Below are 26,040 nucleotides of genomic sequence, written 5' to 3'. Positions count from 1 at the left end.
ACACCTGTACGGGTGAGAATATAGATTTTAATATTGAAAATGTCAATATTCCGTGTTTATTGATGGGTGAGTTACATCAAAGAACTCGGGTGAGAAGTACGAGTTACTTCCACTTGGTTGAATCTCAGGTGTGATGTATTTTGTTGATTTTTACATAAATAAAACGTCTAACGACTTTGTAATGGACCTAACAATTAAAGAGGGTGACGAAGGGTTGCTATTTATTTTTTTTTCGTTTCGTTTGCCAGTGCTCTCGTACTAAAGTTGCTTTTCCAATGTGTTTATAAAGTATATAGTTCAAAATTAAAAAAAATACACTGCGCACACTTCATCATATTTCACTTAAAATTCACTTTCTTTGGCAAATGTATCCCCCTTCACGACCCTCTTAAAATATGGTTACACACTGTAAAATGTACATTATTACTTATGAAATTATTCAGTTTGAAAGATTTGAAACTTCATTGGACAATTTAAGTACACGTTACATAACGGTTAATTTCGATATTTAAGACTTTTTGATGCACAGCTTTGTATGTGCATACACTGCTTATGGCTCTGATTAATGATTTTTTTCTCTTTAAAAGTAAGAGTTTCAAAATTTTATGTACTCAAGAATGTAAATATTTCACGAATAAAAATTTGAAAAAGAGATACAGCTTTGAAAATCCAAGTAATTTTGTAAAATAAGAAATGTATTTAACACAGTACTTCAATCCTGTCAAAAGAAATAAATCGCATTTAAAAATTACATTGAAACTAAGTGGTCTTTTTGCACAAATTACTTGTTTTTTACATCAGCAAACGATAATGCTTAACGTTTAATGATACCATTGAAGAAAGTAGCATATCCAATTACAATTCCGGTCCAGTATTTATATAGTTATTGACGCATGTATCTTAAAGTCATTGGGGCTTTTGAGAGCTGAACCATGATATCTCTCTGTCAGACATGTGTTTTAAATTCACAGCGCGCCGGGAGCCTCCAGTCCCCGAATCCGTACTCAAGATGAGTTACAGTTGGTCCTCTGTGCTCCATATCAATTAAAAAATCTGTTCCACAATGAAAATTGTTCGATGTTGTAAATGTTACAGTGTCAAGAATATGTATTGCAAACTATATTCAGATAGTAAAAGCTATCAATGCTATATTACTACGCATAATATATTTACTCTTCAAATTTCTATGGTAATTTTAATATGATACAACATCGATAAATTAATATAAAAATGGTTTTAAAACCAACACAGAGAACGATTCGAAACCATTATGCGTAAAAATATATGAGAGAATGAAAGACGATACGAGCAAGAACCAACTTATCAATATCTGCTGACAATCTTGATCTTTGGTGCAAACTCTAACACACCGATACCCAGCAGCTGTAGCAAAAGATTGTTCACGATTCTCTTGGCTTTGAGTTTCCTGAATTACGTGTAGCGCGCTTGACCCTATACTTTATTTTACATAAATACCATTAATTAGTTTTTTCAACTGGTATATAATTTTTAAAAACGTGCAAGAACCTACTCGGTAGACCGGTTTGATAAACGTGACTCTAGTAGCACTAATTTTTCTATATAGCTTCAGAAATGTAGCAAATATGTCCAAATAATATAATTTGACTTTTGCGGTCTATGGAGTCCTCACGTTAATCCATAAATATCAAAAGGACGTCATAGGAGCTACGGTTCCGCAGTTAGAAAATTTCAGTACCTTACAGCAAGGAGTATTTGTTTCAGACTTTAATTCAAACAATTAAAGTTAGTGATAAGACATGACTATGTCATCAGCGGAGTCGGCATATCAAAGAAAAAACATGAGCTCGGATGAGCTCCTTAAAATACCGACAAGGGGCAGATAATCAATTTGAGTGGGGACCGCGCATTGGTTTGATTTATAGGAACTCAAACTTGACTGGAGCGGGCCACCTCTTTAATAGGCAGTCAATAAATGGGCTGCCTCTTATGAAAACTTCTGCATCCGCCACTGCCGGCTATCTCGAGTATTCTTTAATATGTCTATTATAACATATCAAGTTAGTTAGTGTTATTCTCATATATTACCTTTTTGGTGTTACTTTACTTATTTGGCATAAGACAACGTGAAACCCTGAAAAAATATATCAATACAAAATGAAACAAATATAACCATACCTGCCAGGCAACTGTCACTATTTGCGGGGTATTTTCCCCATGGAGGCTCCCAAATTGTAATTTTGAAAGAGCAATTTTGTCCACAATCAGTATAAACAAAACAATGACTTTCAGCTTATAAAAGTATGAAGAAGCCAAAATACAACATTAAAATGTATTTGAAGGCCCCCTTGAACGTTTTTTTCGGACTATGACAGCCATCTTACTCACAAAACCCCCATGGGCATTTTGAAAAGTTGGCAGGTATGCATAACACTGATAAAAGGGGGTTTCAACTGAAAGAAGATAAGTATAATACAATCAGTTTAGCGACAACAAATTAGTCGAACTTAATTTACGGTATACCATATGAAACTTTAATGTGGAAATGCAGCGCAATATATTGGAGTACGTTTTTGATTTGCTAAAGTTATAATTAAATTCATTTAAAACAAAATCCTCCCGCTAGATAAATGAATGTATAAGAATTGTGTAGGAGAAAGAGTAACTGAATGGCACTTGGTATTCTAGGAAGTTTTCTAGAACTATTTGAAGCTATTTCCTTCGGCCTCAGATATTTTGTTTTACAATTCTATTATTTTTTTAACTCTCGAAACATAGTTTATTACATTTGTCATCCTATGAACAGAAATGTATGTCTTAATAAAAATATTATTCTCAAACTTTCATTTCTTCAGAATTTTGTAACTTGTATGATTTAATATAAGTAATTACTTTGCTTCAAAGCTTATTCCATAGTCATGTTTGTCTTAGTTTTATTGGATCATGTATTTCTTAATTTAAAAAAAATTATCTGAACTATCTGTTCAAGATAAAGGAACTATTTTGAAAAAGATATCAACGATGCTTTTTTTATTGAATAAAAAATAAGTGTACACTAAAATTCTCTTTAATAAGTCTCCTCTGAGAGGCCCTATGAATACATCACATATGATGTTTTCTCTCTTTCCTTAAAAAATCAAACAACAGATATTAAAACTATATATATATATTTCCATATGAAAAAGAAATTTCGTTTAAAATAATCGTATTGACCCTCAATTTCGTCTGCTAAATTACCTCCCTTCATGGAACTCAAGTTTCAACTTGTTTAGTCTTTATCTCATGCGTGCTTGATAGATGTGATTTTATCGCTAACAAAAGAAGCTTTTCAATAACTTGATGAACTTAGCGCCCGGATGACAACAAAAAGTTTAAAATGAAGATAAATTTCACTAAAGATTTGTAGAATTTAAACAATTTTCTAGACATTTGACACAATATTCAAATTAACCATGGCTGCTAGAGATCTGTCTAAGACGTTCGATGAATTTGAATCGGACGAATTAAGCCTTGAGACGTCCGTCCCAACAGATTTGACATTGTCCCCTGAGAGAGAAACTGACCGATTCGCTGGCGATAGAAAAGATAGACGCACGAAAATAACACGACAGCTCATAGAAAGAAAACAATTAATGCATGATATGCAGCTTTTGCGCATTGAGTTGTCACAGAAAAATTTAACTCTGGAAAATGTGAAGGCAGAATCTTTGCAGAGGGTGGAAGAACTTGAAGAAAGATTGAATGATGCACTTCACCAAAAACAAATTTTAACGGCTCGTCTTGAGTCACAGCTTACTATCCAAGAACAAGAATCAAAAAGACGTCAAAACTTAGTTAAGGAAGAGTTAGAAGATGTTCGTCGAAAACAGCAACAGCTTGAAGGAACAAACGAAAAACTTCAGGAAAGGGCGGGTAATGTAAGGAGAAGTTTGAGAGACCTCACACTGTCAGAAGATAGATATTATGAACTCAGAGGTCAAAGTGAAGAAGACTTGTCACTTAGAGACTATGTAGCGGTATGAATTCAAGAATTATTATAACAATTCCTTAGAATGTAACATAGATACTCATTAAAATTGAGAATGAAAATGGGGAATGACGGACAACAACAAAACACCCATCAATACGCTCAGTAAAACTCAGTTTAAAAGAAGTCCAATGTCAGAATATATATAGGTAACAAAAGAAACAATACCCATAATACATTAAACAACAAAGAACTACATTGAATATCACATATGTTAAAAATAACATGACCAAATTGAATTCCAAATAGACAAGAACCAAACTAGTGGTATGTATTCAATAACCTAAGAAATCGATCAAACCTAGTATGATTTGTAGGAAGGATACTCTTAAAACAAACTTCATGTGATCTCCCTGCTGCTTTTATACCATGTTTACATAAATGAAATTTAAGATGCATGCATGGTCTACATGTATATGTACAAAATATATTGTAGGTACCCTGTTCTCTAATATTTACATGATTTATAGTACGTCAAAACAGTTTAAATACCAATAACCATGCATGTTTATGATATAACTTAATGTTTGATGTTCAATGATGTTTGTTATATTTTTCAGATGAAGTTTTATGAGGCAGTAAGACCAGTACAAACAGAATGTGATGAACTCAGACTTAGGACAAGTACTTTAGAGGCTGATGCTCGATCATCATCAAAACAGATTTCGGAACTACAATCAGTAATTTATTATTATTATTATCACATCTATAATATCAAATTGAATAATAATCGAAACCGATATATAACTAAAAACAAGGAATTGCTTTACAATTAAATTATCTGACACTGATGAAGAATTTCAGCCAACCAAAATATATCAATTTAGAACTGACTTGAATTCACACAACATTTGAATAAAAGCATGAAAAGATCTGACCTTGATTCAACATTTTATAAAAAGGCTTCAATCCCATAAGATTTATATTATTAAAAAAACCCAATAACAACTCTTTTAATTACACTGGTACATGAATGTGTTCTTGTTAATAACAAAAGTTAGAATCTAGAAATTTAAACCTATTTCTCTTGCTTCTCTTATATTAGTTCAATATTTGTGTAAGAGCAGATATGTGCAATTTAGTCTGTAGAGGAAAAGAAATCGATTAAAAATTCTTGGAAAATTAATTCTTATTTTTGTGTTTTAATTTATAAATGGTATCTTAATCATGTTTATGTTCATTTAAAATAATTTTTTTATGGTAAACTTATACTTCTTGTAAAATATAATTTCAGAAATTAGACCAAGAAAGAGACGAGCATGGGGACATCAGAGTCAAGTACCAGAAACTGGTAATGGACTTATCAGAAACAAAATCTCAAGTCAAACAGGAGGACTATAAAGTTAATAACTATGATCAACTGAAACAGTAAGCTTTTATATGATATATGCTTTAATTTAACTTATTTAGACTTAATAATTTCCGATAGGATTTAGCTAATCTAGGTTAAATTTGAGTTTTGGATTTGTTTAAGACAGGTTTCAGCTTTTTTTCACATATACATTTGATTTTTTCTAGTTTAAAAGGTTGATAAGTTTGCTATATATTTTTTCCATGTATTAATTAATATTAACAAAATTGCAATTTCAACTAACGTTCTACATGCTCAACCCATAGTTTACTTAAATACCTTCTTTTGTTAAGGGATGTAACCAAAACTTACAAATTTATTACAGTTTATGTTTTTATAAAATCTTTTCGTAGAGTTTCCTGAAATGTTTTATAGAATCTTTTTGTAGTATTTCCTGAAATGTTTTACTGAATCTTTTCAGCGCTTCTTAAAATGTTTATTAAATATCTTTCAGTGAGCGTGATAATTTAGAACATGACCGTTTAGAATCACAGAGACAGTTAACAGTACTAGATGGATCACATCATACTTTACAGAAAGAAAGAGATGAACTGCATAGTGATGTAAGATACTTTTGTATATTATGAACTGCTAGCGTTCTATTGAGACTTCCCTTTAAAAACAAAGCTACATTTCATGTGATAGAGGGGCCTTAGAGGTCGAGTCGTCTAAGTAGTTACTACTGTAATCACTAGCCAGTCAAAACTGAGGTTGTGAGTTCGAACCCCGTTCGTGCGGGTGCACTCGACTCTAATCTTAATTGACTAGGATTGTCCGTTTTCCTATCGAAGGTTAGAGGTTTTCTCCAGCTTCCTCCACCAATATAAACTGTCCGCCACGAGATAGCCTAAAAGTGGTGCTTAAAAGTGGCTTTAAAACACCAAAAATCAAATCAAATCATGTGATAGATTTAATCAATGTCAATGTAAAATCTTTTAATATTACAATTTGAAGTTGTGAAGGTGGAGATTGTCATTAGTCATTTTAGAAGATGTTTGTAAAAGTGTAAGTATTTCAACATGTCATAGTGAGCAACTGTATTCTACCAACTCAAAATTAACCATAGATTTGAGGGGGGGGACAATACCTTGTTATGTTAACCTGTTTTGGCCCTTTTTAAGGTGTTAACTGTAAACTGAGATCAATTTTAACTGTTTACTGTTTTCAGCCCACTTTGTTAACTGTTATCAGCATTTTTGCATTTGTTGTTAACTGTTTTTGCCAAAATCAAAGTGTTGTTAACATGTTAAAGGACCCCCTATTGTACATAGATATGTTGAATAATATTGAGTTCAAATTTTAAATGACTTTTTCTTTGTGAAGATGTTTCTTTATAAGAAAAGAAAAAGAATGTCTCATGTGAAGAAAATGGCAAAAAAACATGAGTTACATGACTAATGTAGAGAAAAGGGCGCAGGGGAGATTTTTGAAGTTTGCCAACACCCATCTTTGACAGGTGAAAATTACAAATTCCATGTCATGTGTGCCCTTAGTTTCTAGCGATAATTCTTTATATCACTCTACTGTACTGAGAATGGAAATTATCAGTCAGTAAGATCAACAGAAAATTTTATATAATAGCGATTAACATGGAACTATATTCCAATGCATGTACTAAAAGGTACAATACACCACACCAATAAAAATTGAGCAACTCCTTTGAAAAAAAGATATACCAATAAAGAATAACAAACACTTGTATGTTAAAAATGTATATTTGTGTTTTTTTAGTTCACAGCTGCAAAGCAGTCACTATCCTTACTCAAACAAGACAAAGATTATCTGACCAAACAGGTCTCTGATTTGACAAACAGATGTACATATGCAGAGGAGAAGCTTCAACAGATCAATGCTCAGTTAGATGATGCAAAACGTTCTAGAGAGGAGATGTATGAAAAATATGTCAGTTCAAGGTAGGTATTATCAGAGTTCAAAAGTGAAGAAATATTTTTTTGGCTCATTCAAAATATTAAATCAATTCAGGACTGACTTTAATCTTCAAAGATAAAAGCATATTTAGTCTTGATGTTTCCATATTATTTTTTTTATAAAAATGATAAGTAACGTTTATCTCATGATAAAAATCAAGTTAGGGAACTTTTTTTTCATTAAGAACAACTTTTAAGAGTTTTTTTATATCTGTTACAGTAAGTTTATTGTTTCGAATAATTTGCCTTTAAGGGACCAGTACAAGACAGAATATGAAAATAAATTAAAGGAAGAACTAGAACAGATAAGGACAAAGACAAACTCTGAGATAGACAGACTTAGAACAAGTACTAGGGAGATGTACGAAAGAGAAAATAGGTAGGTTTATATAGCATTGGCTCATACAGAACAGCAACCTATAAAGGGCCCCACAAATGACATGCTTAAAACCATTCAAATGAGAAAACCAATGGTTTAATCTATATGAGAAACAAGAAACACTTGTGAACCACATCAACAACCAAAAATTATTGAACCTGCATGGATTTTTTTTATGGCTCATACAGAACAGCAACCTATAAAGGGCCCCAAAAATTACATGTTTAAAATCATTCAAATGGGAAAACCGATGGTTTAATCTATATGAGAAACAAGAAACACTTGTGAACCACATCAACAACCAAAAATTATTGAACCTGCATGGATTTATTTTTGTATTTATAGGCTTAGTGGTTTGGGTTGTTGACTCTTTTGAATTGGTACTTTTGAATTGTGTCTACTGTACTGTGCAACTTTGATGATATGCTGCTACACTACAAATTTCTGATAATTCATCTCCAACTTATTTCTCTTTCTTTAACATGTTTAAATGTTTCCTGCCAAAATAATAAAGAATTTCGTTGCAGTCTAAAGATTTATCTTTGTGGTTAGTGGCTTATATTTAAAGATAACTATATACAGAAATCTTAATGTCTTGCTATCTCTAGTCTGTTTATTGTCTTTGACGCCTCTCTAATATAGGTTAATGCATGAGGAAATTATTTTGAACACTTTGTGATGTTGCAGATAACTTCTCCCAAAGCATTGTGATGAAGCTGATAAGCAGAGGCGGATTTAGGGGGGGGGGGCCCTTTTTGGGAACAAAATTGGTTGCTTAAATAGGGAATCACTGAAGCGTGACTGGAGCGGGCCCCCTCTTAGGCAGTCAGTGGGCCCCCACTTATGAAAATTTCTGGATCTGCCACTGATAAGTTCAGCTCGTATTGTTTGAAAAACTACGTTTGGCACATATATTTGTATCGCTAACATTTGTTTATGTTTATTTTACAGAAATTTACGTGAAGCTAGAGACATGTCAATGTCAGAAAAAGACAGAGCACAGAATATAGAAAGGGAAACATCTACAAAATATGAACAGCTTATGACACAGTAATATATTAATTTTTCATTAATTTTTGGTCATATATTCTGAGGTGTTTGAAAAATTTAAAAACTTGCCATAAGATGTTTTTACATTTGATTAGCAGCTGGATTGAATATAAACAACTGTCAGCCATTATAAAAACTTGATTGAGCTTTTAGCCTTTGTAATTTTTGTTCTGATTTGCAATTGAAAAGTTTGACACTAACAGGAAAGAATTTGTGATATAGAACTTAGTAGAAAAAAAAACAATTAAATTGATATTTAATTGTGAATTGAAGAACACAATGGCCTTGAAACCATAGTTCTGTTTTATCAATTTAGTAAGAATTATATGTCAAAGGTTGTAAGGAATTTGTTTAGGTCACAATGCAACATTTTAATTTACCTGTTCGAAGCTTTGATTTTCCATTGAAAAAAAAAAAAATCGGTATGACTCATATGTATCATACTGTATGACTGTCAAATTTATATCTTAAAGGGGCACTAGCTGTCAAATTCGTGGTCACCGATTTGACTCAAATTCCATATATTTGATTTATAATAATGTAAAACATTTATCCTAACTACCAAAAGTCTAAAATAAACAGTTTACAGAGCATGGGGTAGATAATATGAAGGTTCGTTTCGTGTGTATTTTAGTCCAGACGCCATCTAATTAACTATCGATTTGACCTCAGATGACCATATAAGCGATGTAAACATGAATAAAGAAATGAATAGATTAAACCAACACGTGCAATTGGATTTTTTTAGGTCTGTTTGAGTTTATTTTATAGATTAAAAATATATGTTTCTCATTGTTTTTAACCGTATAAGAATGATTTTATATAGATCGAATCAGTAATCTAATGATTTACCGTAGTTTCACTTTCATTGTTGACATTCTTTTTCTTTAAATAACCAGTACACGTACAATGCATGCGTTGTCAATCTCTAGCAAGGGGTTAAATTGAAGTTCACATGAATACGGATTTAATGAGGTCGACTAATTCACTTGCAAGTGAATGAGTAATTATCAATGTTTCTTCGCTTAATTTGACAAAATTGAACCATTTTGGATGCTAAAAGCGAATTATTATTTCACTATTTCACTTTCATTATTGATTGAACAAAAAAAATCTTACTTTAGTTTTTTATATATCTCGTAGCTAGTGCCCCTTTAATCTTTTCATATATGAAAAAAATGAAAGGCAAAATAAACCAGGAACAAATTCACTATAAAGAATGTTAAAGCTGAAAGTTAAAACTATAAACCTTAGTCAGATTGGTAACATGGTGTAGGGGGAGACAATGTATATCATTGATGTTTCTCTGTAGGGGAGATAATTCAAGTCATTTATTTTATATCAGATATCAAATTTTTATCATAATCTTTTCATACGTGAAAAAAATGAAAGGCAAAATAAAATAGGAGCAAATGCACTATTAAGAATGTTATAGCTGAATGCTAGAACTAACCCGTAGTCAGATTGGTAACATGGTGTAAGGGGAGATAATTTATATCATGTAAGTTTCTCTGTAGGGGAGGCAATTCAAGTAATTATTTTATTTCAGATTTCGTGAGTTACAGATGAATGGTGACAACAAGGTTGTAGAACTACAGAATGATCTGAAATTGAAGGGGTTTGCGGTAGAAAGAACCCAGATGGTTCATGAGGAAACTGTACGAAATCTCAAAGAATCACAGCTGGAAATTGAAAAACATCATAAAAAGATAGAGGTTTGTTTGTGTAAAATGAGAAAGGGATCCAAAACATATTTCAACAACCAATTAATTGACACTTCAACCTCCTAAATTTGTTTTATTCATAATAATCAACTACCTTTCTTACTGATTTGACCTGATTATTACATTTCAGGCCATGTTAACATGATAAATAAATTTGATTGGAATGTTTTGTCCTATTAATGTCCTGTCAATAGTCAAATGAGCAAACTTGGGTGGAAATAGTTTGTCCCCTGAAGTTTAGTTCATTTAAGTAAAGGTTGATTTGGAAGTGTATGGTATAACTGTTTGATGTCTAATTCATCCGGATAAGGGTAATTTTTGACATAATTGGTCTGTTCCATGAAAGTCCAGATCACATTTTTATGGGTAGATCGGGGCAGAAATTGTTTATTCCATGGAGATATAGTCTGTCTTTTAAATTTTCGGTAAATTTTGAAGAAAATGGTCTATTCCAAATAAAATTTCTAATTTATTATATGTAGGTCTGGGTAAAAATAGTTTGTCCAACACCAATGTCACAATTGGCTGTTTAAGAATCTTTAGGATTATGGATTAATTCATTGTTTATACTCAAACTTCTGTAAGAGTTATCTTCTAAAGATAATGGCTATTTTGAAGAAAAAAAACTTGTTTATGCTCACAAGAAAAATCAATAGACAAGTTTATTTCATGTTAATTATTATGGGTAGATCTGTGTAGAAATAGTTAATGCCATGAAAGTCCAGTCCATGTTTATATGGGTAGGTAATTGTAGCAATGGACTATTCTATGATAGTCTAGTCCATGTTAAAATGGGTAGGTCATGGTAGAAGCGGATTAGTCCATGAAGGTCTAGTCCATGTTGATATGGGTAGGTCTGGGTAGAAATGATTTATCTCATGACTGTCCAGTTCATGTATGTTAAGATAAGTCAGAGTAGAAATGGATTTTTCCATGAAGCTTCAGTTCATGTTTATCTGGTTAGGTCATGGCAGAAGTGGATTATACCATGAAAGTCCAGTCCATGCTAATATGGGTAGGTCTGGGTAGAAATGGTTTATCCCATGAAAGTTCAGTCCATGTTAATATGGGTAGAAATGGTTTATCCCATGAATGTTCAGTCTATGTTAATATGGGTAGAAATGGTTTATCCCATGAATGTTCAGTTCATGCAGGTATAGGTCTAAATAAAAATCGACTATTCCATGAAAGTTCAATTCATGTTAATATGGTTAGGTCATGGTAGAAGTGGATTATTCCATGAAGGTCCAGTCCATGTTTATCTTGTTAGGTCATGGTAGAAGTGAATTATTCCATGAAAGTCCAGTCCATGTTGATATGGGTGGGTCTGGGTAGAAATGGTTTATCCCATGAAAGTTCAGTCCATGTTCATGTAGGGAGATCAGATATGACATGGTTAAGTCCATTTTGATATGAGTACAACTTCATTGTATTTTAATATTGTTAAATAACAAAAATAAGTGTCGTATTTATCCATTATTAACATATTAAAAGTGTATAAAATGTGTTCACATATGAGTAAATAAATGTTGATATGTTACTCACATGTGTTCATCATGATGAATAGTGAATTTTTTTAAGAAAAATTGTAAAGACTGTTCATAGTCTTAACACTAAATTATAGTTTCTTAATTTGATCCCTAATTATTTTCATAAATAGTGAACAATTTTCAGTGATCTCATTTTTGCTGTTGTACAAGGGGTTTTCACTTTAGTTAACACAGATTTTTACTCACTTATGAATAATATTCTGCAGTGAATGAATAATTATATAGATCTAAGATTGAATACACATTGATAATCTTTTTCTTACTTTTATTATAAAAACAAGTTTCAATCATGATATTCTAGATCAAAATATGTACAATTTGGGAGCATCTGTTGCTTGGCTTTAAAACAAAAATTATTGTCATAATTTGTCAGGACTAAGCATAACTGAATAAAATTATATTTGATGCTGTAATTTTTTTAAGCAAAAAAGGAGTATGTAACCATTCAGCCTAAAAAGAAATGTTTTACAATTCCAAACACAACTTAAATTTATTAAAATTGATTAACAAAAAATCTCACAATAACAATTAAAAATTATTTCAATATAATTATACCCCTATTTCTAAAGCCGGTGGCATATAGTGATGAGGGAGTTCATAATTTTTTCTGTCTGCTGTCCTTTTTTTCCCCCTACTTTTGTATCTACATCCTGCCGAAACCCCATATGACATGAATTTATAGAATCTTTCTAACAATCTAAACCATATCATGTTATTGTGCACTTCCCATTTTGATTTTTGAATCAAATAAATTTTGGATTTCCCTTACCAAAGTTTGAATTGAGGGGGGTACCATTTTGTGAGCTTTGCTTTCATTATTTCTTGTTTCTGTTTATAATGGCTTGCAAAACGTTTGAAATGGGTTGGTTTATTTTTACAGGTTTTAACCAAAGAATACTATGCTTTACAAACCTCAATGGAGAAGAAAGTGGTAGAACTAGAATCTCATATTTCTGATAAAAAGGCAAAGTTAGAAACTTATGAGAAAGTGGAGAAAGAACTGGACGACATTGTTATGCAAGCTGCAGAAGGTTGGTTGATTGTATTTCCAAATTTATAAGGCCAAATAAAATAGTATGTGTGGTTCCAGTTACATCTGAAAATAAGTTAGGGTAGGTAGGTAGGTTTTTTTTTTTATTTTATGGTTTTTTTTTTACATTGAGTCTATGGGACTGGGAGCAACATTCTGACTTTAACAGTGCTTGATAAAAAATGACAATAAAATCTTTAGGGTAGGCTATTTTTAAGACAAAAAAGTAGGGACGGTAGGGTAACTGGAACCACACATATATTTTTATTTGGCCTGATAAGCCATGTTCCAATAAAATGAACTTGATAGAGAGCATTGAATTTTTAACACCCAATATGCTTGTAGTTTTTGTAGTTTTTGAGAAGATCTGGTTGACATTCCAATTTTTTTTTGAATATGCAGTAAAGACGGCGTGGCAGTTTTTAATTTCAGTTTCTCAAGCTTCTAGAGCAATTATTTGGATGAATACTGAATATAAAACATTGTGTATGTGCACATATATTTTTAATAACTCAGTTTAACAAATAATTTCTTTAAAATGTACAATCATTATTTAGAAATAATTTTTGACCAGTATCATCACCAGCATTGTTTAATTATTGACTCTCTCATCTCTATCATAAGAAGAGTGAATGTTCTCTTGTTTTCATTCACTGGAAATTCCATTGATTAGTTTTTTCATGTGAATTGTTTTACATTTGTCTTATTGTGGCCTTTTTTATGGGGCATGAGTTTTGCTCATTGTTGAAGGCCCTACAGGAACTAATAGTTGATATCTTGCTATGTCTACTGTGGGTTCGTTATTATTGGTTGTATACCAATTTTCGTGGGTTTCGTGGATATAGGTGAACCCTGAATTCAAATGTTTAACGAATTACAACTTTTCTAGACGTTTTGTATGCTGTGATTGGCAAAGCCATAAAATCAAATATTCAGGAAAATAGAAGTGTCCCTCAATCCATGGATATAAATGAAAATAAATGAATCCACAATATATTTATAAATTTTATTTTTTCCACAGTTGAGGATGAAACTGAAGCAGAGAAAGTCCTATTCTCCTATGGTTATGGTGCTAATATTCCAAGTACATCAAAACGTAGACTTCAGCAAAGGTAATGATTTATGACAAAAATTTGTCACATTATTTCTTAGAAACATAAAAAAAAATGATTGATTGATTGATCGTTGGTTCCTAAACAAGAAAAGATCAACAATTTAAACATTCCAGTAGCCAGCTGCTTAAGGTGGTACCCAACACCTGCACTAAAATTAATTTGGCTTGTTTATTTTTTATAAAATTTTGACAAAGTAGTTACTTTGACCCTTTGACAAAAATATAAAGATTTTAAAAAATTTGAACCAACCAATTAATCAGAAAAAATACACTGGTTATATAGCAGTTTGACAAACACTAATTTTGATCATTGAGAAGCTTAACTTTCCCTTAACAACACAACGTAATTAAAACGTTCAGCTGATTTTACAGAGTTATCTCCCTGTAGTGTTAGGAACCACCTTAAGAGGAATTGAATGTTTATATTTAGCAATGATACTATAAATCTGCAACATATTCTGTGTTAAAATAAAAATAAAAAGCCATATTGTCAAGTATTATTAATTTTTTAGATTAATGCTCATTCTTGGAAAACCCATTGCGGGTGTAATACTTTGCCAAACCTGCAACATGTTTTTTCTCTTCTTATGATAATTTTGTGCATGTTTTAAATCTAAGATCATCATAATTTTATTTCAGTGTACATTTAGCAAGAAGAGTTTTACAGTTAGAAAAAATCAATTCCAACCAGAAAAAAGAAATTGATGTAGAAAAATTAAAACTGAAACAGCTTGCTGAAGAGGTAATTTATATATCAATAAACAATGATTTTATTTTTTAGCTCACCTGGCCCAAAGGGCCAAGTGAGCTTTTCCCATCACTTGGTGTCCGTCGTCCGTCGTCCGTCGTCCGTCGTCTGTCGTCCGTCATCGTCCGGCGTCGTTAACTTTTACAAAAATCTTCTCCTCTGAAACTACTGGGCCAAATTACACCAAACTTGGCCAAAATCATCATTGGGGTATCTAGTTTAAAAAATGTGTCCGGTGACCCGGCCAACCATCCAAGATGGCCGCCATGGCTAAAAATAGAACATAGGGGTAAAATGCAGTTTTTGGCTTATAACTCAAAAACCAAAGCATTTAGAGCAAATCTGACAAGGGGTAAACTTGTGTAACAGGTCAAGATCTATCTGCCCTGAAATTTTCAGATAAATCGGATAACCTGTTGTTTGGTTGCTGCCCCTTAATTAGTAATTTTAAGGAAATTTTGCTGTTTTTGGTTATTATCTTGAATATTATTATAGATAGAGATAAACTGTAAACAGCAATAATGTTCAGCAAAGTAATATTTACAAATAAGTCAACATGACCGAAATGGTCAGTTGACCCCTTTAGGAGTTATTGCCCTTTATAGTCAATTTTTAACCATTTTTCGTAAATCTTAGTAATCTTTTACAAAAATCTTCTCCTCTGAAACTACTTGGCCAAATCAATCCAAACTTGGCCACAACCATCTTTGGGGTATGTAGTTTGAAAAATGTGTCCAGTGACCCAGCCATCCAATCAAGATGGCCGCCATGGCTAAAAATAGAACCTTGGGTAAAATGCAGTTTTTGGCTTATAACTCAAAAACCAAAGCATTTAGAGTAATCTGACATGAGGTAAATTTGTTTATCAGGTCAAGATCTACCTGCCCTGAAATTTTCAGATGAATTGGACAACCCGGTTTTGGGTTGCTGCCCCAGAATAAGTAATTTTAATGAAATTTTGCTGTTTTTGGTTATTATCTTGAATATTATTATAGATAGAGATAAACTGTAAACAGCAATAATGTTCAGCAAAAAAAGATTTACAAATAAGTCAACATGACCGAAATGGTCAGTTGACCCCTTTAGGAGTTATTGCCCTTAATAGTCAATTTTTAACCATTTTTCGTAAATCTTAGTAATCTTTTACATCTTCTCCTCTGAAACTACTTGGCCAAATTACACCAAACTTGGCCAAAATCATCATTGGGGTATTTTGTTTAAAAAATGTGTCCGGTGACCCGGCCAACCATCCAAGATGGCCGCCATGGCTAAAAATAGAACATAGGGGTAAAATGCAGTTTTGGGCTTATAACTCAAAAACCAAAGCATTTAGAGCAAATCTGACAAGGGGTGAAATTGTGTAACAGGTCAAGATCTATCTGCCTTGAAATTTTCAGATAAATCGGATAACCTGTTGTTGGGTTGCTGCCCCTGAATTAGTAATTTTAAGAAAATTTTGCTGTTTTTGGTTATTATCTTGAATATTGTTATAGATAGAGATAACTTGTAAACAGCAATAATGTTCAGCTAAATAAGATCTAGAAATAAGTCAACATGACCAAAATCGTCAGTTGACCCCTTAACCCTTTCGCCGATGAGTCCCGGTTTACCGGGATTCACGCTTCAGACAGCTGACGATGAGTCCCGTTTTACCGGGATCGGAATACCTCTTTTATGTTTCCCGCTTAAAACAGTGCAAACATGAGTTATCTTTCTTTGATGAATACCCGGATGAAAGTGTAAACACTGCGCTTCCGTTTGTTGAAAACCGTGTCAAAATCAGAGGAAATTTACGGAATTTACGAGAATTTGAAATGAGGGAACATTTTTTTTGAAAGAATATGGAAGAATTGAAGCCAAATTAGTATACTTTTTTGACATAAAATGTCGTTTTAAGTACAAAACACTTGGAATAGACATCGTTCAGTGTGAGGAATTTGTACAGCCTCTTAAAATTTTTCAAAATTTTGCCGTTTTGGGTTAAAAAATTACGATTTGGGGTCAAAGAGCAGAATTTTGAGAATTTCACCTAGAAAATGCCGAAAATTTGAAAATTTGAATATTTTAAGAAGAAAAAATTATTAAAACATGAATAAAACTGTGAACATGGTGTTAGTGAATGAAATAAATATACAAATAACTACAAACAAGATTTTATTGACATTTATTATGAAGATCTCCCACTTGAGTAATAGAAGCCAGGGAAGCCATGTCTCAGAGTAGCTTCTGTCTGGGCAGCAATCGGTGAAAGGGTTAAGGAGTTGTTGCCCATTTTATTCAATTTTTAACAATTTTCACTAATTTGGTAAATTTTTGTAAATTTTTACAAAATGTTTTTCACTGTATCTAAAGGTCCAAGTTTATTATAGATAGAGAAAATTCTAAGTACCAAGAATGTTCAGTAAAGTAAGATCTACAAACACATCACTATCAGCAAAACACAATTTTGTCATGAATCCATCTGTGTCCTTTGTTTAATATGCACATAGACCAAGGTGAGCGACACAGGCTCTTGAGAGCCTCTAGTTTTAATTTTCAATTAGCATAAACGACACAAAAGTACTATAGAAACTCATTCTGGATTAAAAGTTTGACTGGTAATTGTTTTAAATGGGAGACAACTTTGATATTGTAACAACTAAAAAACTTTCATTAGCATAGTATTTTTTTTTCATCAGGTCAAATTGACTCTAAATAAACAATCTCAGAATTTTGTTGGAATTTCCTGATGAATGATTTTACCAGAAATGTTTTGACATCTAGCTTTATATCAAAATTTTCTGAATGCTAACTTTATTATTTTTCAGTTAAAGAACAGTAACTCTATACTAGACCAGGCCCAGCAACCATACAACTATTTGATAGAGAGTATACGTCAGAGAGACAATCAGATCATGAAACAGAAAGACTATACAGCAACCCTAGAGAACGATGTCAAGTATGTAGAGCAATGTTTGTATTGTAAGGGGAGTGTTGTGACTTATACATCAGAACTTATTTCTATATTCAGTCATGAGGGTCTGGATGGGGGGTCTCTTATTCTGTAAACATTAAATTTTCACCCCTTTTTTCTCTAATCTTTAAAAAATTAACCCCTTTTTACTCTAATCTTCAAAAAATTAACCCCTTTTTTCTCTAATCTTCATTTTTTTCCCCTGTTATTCTCTAATCTTCATTTTTTAAGGGCATTATTCTTTAATCATTTAACCCCATCCAAACCCTCAGTCATGGATGTTTTCATTTAGAAATAATTGCTGTGCATATTAATGCATGAAAACAAAAATGATTCTGATTAAGTTATGAAATACCACATTTTCTTTTACCGAAAAAAAGTGAACTTCTTAAAGATGATTCATTTAAAGTATGAAACTACACTCATTTCCTTTTCTATTGAAAATTTTAAAAAACTTAATTTCACACATTTGGATTTCTACCTTTACCATTTTTACATATAGGTATCTGAAAATATGTATGGTAGCTAATATAGATAATTAAAAATCTGGATTTTTTTACAGGAATTTTATCAAAGAAAAGGAAGATTTAATACGGACAAAGAACCAGATGTCTTTAGATCTAGAAAGATTACTCAACCAAAGAGAGGTAAATTCCTCTGAATAGTCTATTTTCATATGACTGATTTTAGACTCAAGTTCTATACAGTTACCCTTCTCTGTTGTTAGACATCCTGGTAGGCTGGTACTCAGTCAATTGTGAGCAACCAAAAGAAGCAAAATCAAATATATAAACAGTGCAATTTTGGGGAAAAGTTTACTGCTTTCTGATGATTTAGTCGTGTACAGAAAGCATTTAAAAACAGTAATCTTTCCCTCAAAATAGTACTGATTAAAATCTTAAATTTATTTATTTACGTTGCTCTTGCTGGAATTTTGGATCCTCAATGCTCTTCAACTTTATACTTGTTTGGCTTTATAAATATTTTGATTTGAGCGTCACTGATGAGTCTTATGAAGACGAAACCTGCGTCTGGCGTACTAAATTATAATCCTGGTACCTTTGATAACTATTTACACCACTGGGTTGATGTCACTGCTGGTGGACGTTTCGTCCCCGAGGGTATGTTGACACGAATATCAATAATGTGGTAATTTTTATAAATTTCCTGTTTACAAAACTTTGAATTTTCGAAAAACTAAGGATTTTCTTATCCCAGGTATAGATTGCCTTAGCCGTATTTGGCACAACTTTTTGGAATTTTGGATCCGCAATGCTCTTAAACTTTATACTTGTTTTGGCTTTATAAATATTTTGATTTGAGCATCACTGATGAGTCTTATCTAGACGCAACGCGTCTGGCGTACTAAATTATAATCCTTGTACCTTTGATAACTATTGCCCCAGTGCCAGGATGTCTAACCACAAGTAAGGTAAAACCTGTTGAAAAATATATATACCGGAGTCAACAATCAGTTATATAAAAATGATCTATTGACTGTGACATTTATTCACTGAAGACAGAAAAATTAAAAAAAATTATAACAAGTACTGGTTGTGGCAAACCTTTTTGGATAACTCAATTACATTTCAGAGTCAGTTTAAAAAAAACATAAAATACTTAAAATCCCACCCTTATACTTTATGTAACACAGTGGCTCATCTATACCCAAAAATACCATGAAATGAGTATGCAACCAGTAATTAGGAATTCATACTAAACAGATGGAATTAAGATTGGAGATAACTATTCAAAACACTATACAGATTGGAGATAACTCTCAAATTCTTCTTAAGGTTGCAGTCTTGTAATTGACTACTCCATAGGCTTACATGCAAAACAGCTGATCTTTGAAAAGTGTGTCATGCCACGAAGAATAGAAAGCTACGTAATCCTGAAGTCAAAACATTTTTTTTCTACATGCAAAACAGCTGATCTTTGAAAATAAAAAAATAAAAAATGCTACATAGAAAAAAAAAATCATGTACATATCATGTATGTACCAATGTGAAATTGTGATTTAATAAAAAAAAAGTGGGTCATGCCACGAAGAATAGAAAGTTACATAATCCTGAAATCAAAACATTTTTTTTCTTCTTTCTGTTTGCTGTTTTTACTAGGCAGCACTACTTCCAGTAAACATGATATCCTTCCACTTTCCTGGATTGATATCCCCAAAAGATGCAAGATTTTTTTAAAGTCTATATATATGTTACAATTCAGCATAAACCTATAATCAAACAGAAAAAATTGAGTTCAGAAAAAAATGCATTATTTTGTTTCCCTCCATGTTTTGACATGCACCAGAAACTGGAGTTGTAAAACAAGACTGGTACCTTAATAAATAGATGGAATATGCTAATTAGAAGTTTCTGTCCAATGATTTGATATGACAATGATAATAACCACTAACACCCAGTGGGGTAATCTGGCACAAAAAGGTCTGAATTTCATATAACATCAATACATAACATACAAAGTGAGTTGTTTGAAAAACAAAATCACAGCATAGAACTATGCTTCTTATTTTTGGTGATCCACTCTGAAATTTCTCTATATTCAACAGTTACATTGATTACAAGGTCAAAAATTAGTATGATGATCACTAGCAATTATTCTGTTTCAAAGTGAATCACTCAATATAGAAATAAAAAGATGTGGTATGCTTGCCAATGAGACAACTCTCCACCAGAAACCAAATGTAGTAGAAGTTATAACTGTAAGTCTCAGTATGGCCTTCTACAATGAGAAAATCCTATACCCTATAGCAAGCTATAAAAGCCTTGAAATGACAAATGTAAAACAATTCAAACAAGAAATCTTGAAGCCTGAATTGTATACTAATGAAAAACAAATATGTGAACATTTTAATGAATACCACCTCAATCATGGATATGTTTTCTTTTTCTGCTTTTTCAGGAAATGTCAGTTATGAAACAGGTGGTGATGAATTTATCTACACGTAAATATGGAGAGAAAAAGACTCAGTCAAGAGATCTGGCTCGACCTAAAAGTCCTAAAAGTTTAGCGATTCACCTGCCTTCTCATGACTTTGAAACATATGATGAACCAAATATAGTCAAACCTGGATCTATTTCTCTTGTAAGTTTATAATGAATATATGTAGATCACCAACTTTTGAAAGTGTTACATTAAAACAGACTACCTGAAATAAATTTTAGAAAAAGATACTTTTTTAGCTCACCTGGCCCGAAGGGCCAAGTGAGCTTATGCCATCACTTGGCATCCGTCGGCGTCCGTCGTCTGTCGTCGTCTGTCGTCGTAAACTATTTCAAGAATCTTCTCCTCTGAAACTACTAGGCCAAATACTTCCAAACTTTAACTGAATGTTCCTTAGGGTATCTAGTTTATAAATTGTATCCGAAGTTTTGATCTTTCAACAAACATGGTCGCCATTGCTAAAAATAGAACATAGGGGTCAAATGCAGTTTTTGGCTTATATCTCAAAAACGAAAGCATTTAGAGCAAATCTGAAAGGGGTAAAAATGTTCATTACATCAAGATCTATCAACCCTGAAATTTTCAGAAGAATCAAACAACCCATTGTTGGGTTGCTGCCACTTAATTGGTAATTTTAAGCAAATTTTGCAGTTTTTGGTTATTTTCTTGAATATTATTATAGATAAAGATAAACTGTAATCAGCAAAAATGTTCAGCAAAGTAAGATCTACAAATAAGATATAATGACCAAAATTGTAAATTGACCCCTTAAGGAGTTATTGGCCTTTAAAGACAATTTTACACAATGTTCATCATATTTGTTAACTTTCAAAAATCTTCTTCTCTGAAAGAACTGAACCAATTGCAGGTAAACTTATGCTTAAGGGTTCTTGTATAAAGTTTGTGTTTTGTAAAAAACATGGCCGCCATGGCTAAAAATAGAACATAGGTTAAAATGCAGTTTTTGGCTTGTATTTCAAAAACTAAAGCATTTAGAGCAAATATGTTGAGGAGTTTAAGTGTTTATTAGGTCAAGATCTATCAGCCCTGAAATTTTCGGACAAATCGATACTCATTGTGGGGTTGTTGCCACTTAATTGGTAATTTTAAGCAAATTTTGCAGTTTTTGGTTATTATCTTGAATATTATTATAGATAGAGATAAACTGTAAACAACAAAAATGTTTATCAAAGTAAGATCTACAAATAAGTTTAATGACTAAAAATGCCAGTTGACGCCTTAAGGAGTTATTGCCCTTTAATGATAATTTTACACCATTTTTCATTGTTTGCTAACTTAAAAAAATCTTTTTCTCTTAAACTACTGAACCAATTTCACTTTAACTTAAAACTTAACAATCCTTAGGGTAACTTGTATTAATTTGTGTTTTTTATACCCCCAAAAAAACAAAGTTTTGGGGAAGTATATAGGAATCACCCTGTCCGTCCGTCTGTCTGTCCATATGTCTCGTAAACACAACTCCTCCTTAATGAATGGACTAATATTAATGAAACTTCACACAGTTGTAGTACACAACCTGAGGATGTGCATGAAGGAAAATATTTCTGGTCGGAATTATTTTAAGGGAGATAATTGATTTTACTTAGTTAAATATAGCTATAAATGGCAACAAGTCTATAAGCGCAACTACTCCTAAACAGATTAATCAATATTGATGAAACTTTACACAGTTTTTGTACACAACCTGTAGATGTGCATGAAGGAAGATATTTCTGGTAAGATTTTTTTCAAGGGAGATAAGCACAACTCCTCCTAAATGACTGTACCAATATTAATTAAACTTTACACAGATCCAGTACATGGCCAGAGAATGTGCATAAAGGAAGATATTCTTGGTCTGAAATATTTGAAGGGAGATAATTAACTTAATTAAGTCTTTCCACTTTTCTGTGGAAAGACTTATTGTTTTTCTTCTGATTATTATTATTATTATTTTATTTTTTTTCCGCCATATTTTGTTCTTGCGATAAATGTTTGTTTCGCAATATGTCGCTTAGATATTTCTCATATTGTATCGTATAGTTTATGCGCTTTTAAATTTCACCCTGCTAAGCCAAACAATTTTCTTTGTAAGAGTTATCTCCCTCTTCACTGTTTATCATCTGTGTGCATCTCCTTCGTAACAAAAAATAATAGCGACAAAATTCTTTTTACGAATTGTTCGTTACATCCTCAGGAATTTTTGGCTATTTTGGATCGAAGCGATTCGATGAAATTTTATAGGAGTTATCTACCTTTGTGAAACAAATTTGTCGGTTTGTGTTATTCACTTATAAACCATTAACCGTATAACCATGGAATGTTTTAATTTTAGATCCCTAGGTCCTTACTTAGAAAATTAGGTCAAGGTCAAAGGTCAAGGTCAAGTTCTCAATTGTGACTGTTCCATGTTTTTGCATTTTCTCCAATACTTTAAAAGATATGTATAAAAGAAGAACTGCAAAATGATTGCTATATTGTAATGAAGATATGCTACATTTAGTCTAATACAATTAAATGGCATCTTATAGGAGTTGGTGCCCCTTAAATGTCTTGATATGAGGTTATTTGATTACAACTTCAATTAAGTTCATTATAAAGACATTTGACCTAGTACAAAAGGTTGAGTGACAAATGACCTTGAAAAATGGCTACCGGAAGTGACCTTGAGAAAACAGGAAGTAGCTTTTTTTGCAATTTTTTGACATAAAAGTACTCAGAATCCATATATTTTGTCATATAGATACATGAACAGATTACTGAAGACTAAAAATGACTTCCAACAAACCGGAAGTGGCCAATTATCTCCCATTCTACATACAAAAGTATATAGAAACTATATATTTGTGGAATTAGTGTGAAAGAAGCTATCATATGAGACTGGATGTGACATTCATTTCACCGGAAGTAGCATATTATCTCCCTTATATCACTCAAAAAGATAACTAAACCATTATTTATCGCATCAGTATGAAGAAACTACCTTCTTATCCAAATTTCTTTGGTGTGGAAAGACTTTCCATTAATTTATATAGATTTAGTTATTTTTTTGGTTTCTACACACTGACTTAAAATATGCAAAGAGAGATAACTCTAATTATTATTAAAATTTTAAATGTTCTTTCATTTCCTTTTACTTCAAGAAAAATAGCCAATGTTGCTACGGGTAAAATGCATTATTTTTGCCTGTGAAGAAAATATGACAGATACAAAGAATGTTTGAATGGCATATTTTAGCACACACTGAAAAGCAAAAATAATCATTGATGAATGATTTAAACAAAAAAATTGAAGGTGAGCGATTCAGGCTCTTGAGAGCCTCTTGTTTGTCAGAAGTGTTCTACAGGAATTCTTTTATTTCACAAGTAGTTATCTGATTGGTTAATTACTACAAGTACTAAAACAAAAATATTATGAGTAACAACACATGTGCGCTTTACATCAATTCTTTAATAGTGTCATTTAAACCATCTGGGTCTGGTAGGAAGAGCTATTAGGGAAAGAGTGCATACAAATTTTTTTACAGATTAGGCCTTTCAAAAGCTTATAATAAGAAAGCCATTATTATTTTAAAATTATCTAAGATGTCTGCATATCAATCTATCTATTTAATGTTTTATCAAAATAATGAAGAAGAGTAGGTACTGAAAGAAAAATTCTTAACTTGTAAACACAAATTAGTCAAATGTTTGAAATAATTGTACATCTCTTTATTTCAGACAAAAGATAATCCTCAGTGGGCCAGCAAGTTAAAGAAGAAGCATGCAGCACAGAATACAAAATTTACAAAAGTATATGCAACAGCAACATCATGATAGACATTCTCGTAATTGATGGAAATTGTTAATCAACTTTTAGCCGTGCCAGTTGAGATGATAACCTGTGATATACATGTACTGTACTGATAGCATTTAACAGACATTTTAAAACAGAAAATTATGAAAGTTAGCCAACTTTTGAGACAGGAAAAACAAATACAGATATTGTTATTTGTTGTTTTTCTTTCAGGAAGTGTTGTTTAATTGAAACATTGAGATAGTTATGTAACTGGTGCCTATTACTGTTAATTCAGAATTTTTTCTTTATTATTGCAATTATGTGATTTTGGATTCAAACGCGATTGTAATATTTGCAATATTGAGAGAAATTCTGTTTAATTCATATAAAAAATTTCAAAATGTGAGTTTAATTTATTGCAATTTTAACCCAGTCACATTTTTAGCAATAATAAAAACAACACAATAATTTTCAAATTTAAAGTTATCCTTTGCTGTTTTTTGTTGACAAGCTTCTTCAGGATTTTGTTTGAATCTCCTTCACTTTGGTAATTTGTGACAGTATTCCCTTAAACTATAAATAGGTGTAACTTAGATAATTCTTAGTTTTCAATTCATCAATTTTTTCAATTCATAGCTATATATTTAAGGAAAATAACTTTTGTTTACATTACAAAAATCAAAGCAAAGTTTTCACACACAAGCACAGATTAATAAGTAAAGTTGGATGTCATGTGACATTTTAAAATGATTTTAATTTAATTTTCCAATTGAAAACATATCATGTAGACTTAATTTTTAGTTTAATTTGTTGTTGTGTAATCATGATCATGATTTTATAAAGGTTGGGAATACAATTTTAATACAAAATCATTTATTATTTTTAAATGATTTGATTTTTAAAGAAGAACAGTTTATATTTTTATTCTTTCATGTCTTTTACTATCCCCATATAAGAATAATTTCATACTTTTAGGTTCTATAGTATATTTGAATATTATGTATTATTTATGTATACGATTATTTATTTTGTATGTACATTGATTATTATAAATTATAATATCATCTTTGGTTTTGTTTCGTCCACATTATCCTAGTGCTATTTCAGAAACATTGTCTTATTTAGTTGATTTTTTTTCTGTTACTTTAAATTTCAGTGTAAGTTCACATCCCTTTTGTCTATAAGAAATGTCACAAAAGTGTTGTGGTTCTTAGATTAACTTATGCTAGACTAAAGAGAGGACAGATTTATAGCAAAGCTTTGGTCTTGACAGAGCTTGCTGTTTCTGGCGGCTGTGGTGATGGTGCTGTCAAAATTGTATTAATAGTTTGTGTGATAAGGTCTAGTTAATTGTGAACAAGTGGTATGTCAATCATATTTGGTGTGCTGTTGTTAACATTGACATATCTCATTTCCATGGAGATTAATTTACCCCTCAGACATTTTTTATTGACTCTGAAACTTTTGCT

The 26,040-nt window shown here is 31.8% G+C and overlaps 1 protein-coding gene across 2 annotated transcripts; it reads left to right on the top strand.

Annotated features, from left to right (window-relative positions):
• Positions 1-3,233: 3,233 nt before the first annotated feature.
• Positions 3,234-25,637, top strand: LOC139485935 (progesterone-induced-blocking factor 1-like). Of its 2 annotated transcripts, XR_011655427.1 has the most exons (16): positions 3,234-3,995; positions 4,567-4,686; positions 5,241-5,374; positions 5,812-5,920; positions 7,089-7,270; positions 7,539-7,664; positions 8,616-8,714; positions 10,264-10,429; positions 12,869-13,019; positions 14,040-14,130; positions 14,772-14,874; positions 17,688-17,818; positions 18,396-18,480; positions 20,753-20,935; positions 24,514-25,073; positions 25,177-25,637. XR_011655427.1 is itself a non-coding variant. In XM_071270609.1 (15 exons), the coding sequence occupies exons 1-15, from the start codon at positions 3,432-3,434 to the stop codon at positions 24,607-24,609; spliced, it is 2,340 nt and encodes a 779-aa protein (XP_071126710.1). In that variant the 5' UTR covers positions 3,234-3,431; the 3' UTR covers positions 24,610-25,637. The 2 variants fall into 2 exon arrangements, 1 of the variants encoding a protein (XP_071126710.1); XM_071270609.1 differs by having other exon boundaries at positions 24,514-25,637.
• The last annotated feature ends 403 nt before the right edge of the window (positions 25,638-26,040 follow it).

This window comes from Mytilus edulis, chromosome 8 (assembly GCF_963676685.1).
Source record: "Mytilus edulis chromosome 8, xbMytEdul2.2, whole genome shotgun sequence".
NCBI classification, from domain to species: Eukaryota; Metazoa; Mollusca; class Bivalvia; order Mytilida; family Mytilidae; genus Mytilus; species Mytilus edulis.
This window is presented reverse-complemented; position numbering and strand designations above follow the sequence as displayed.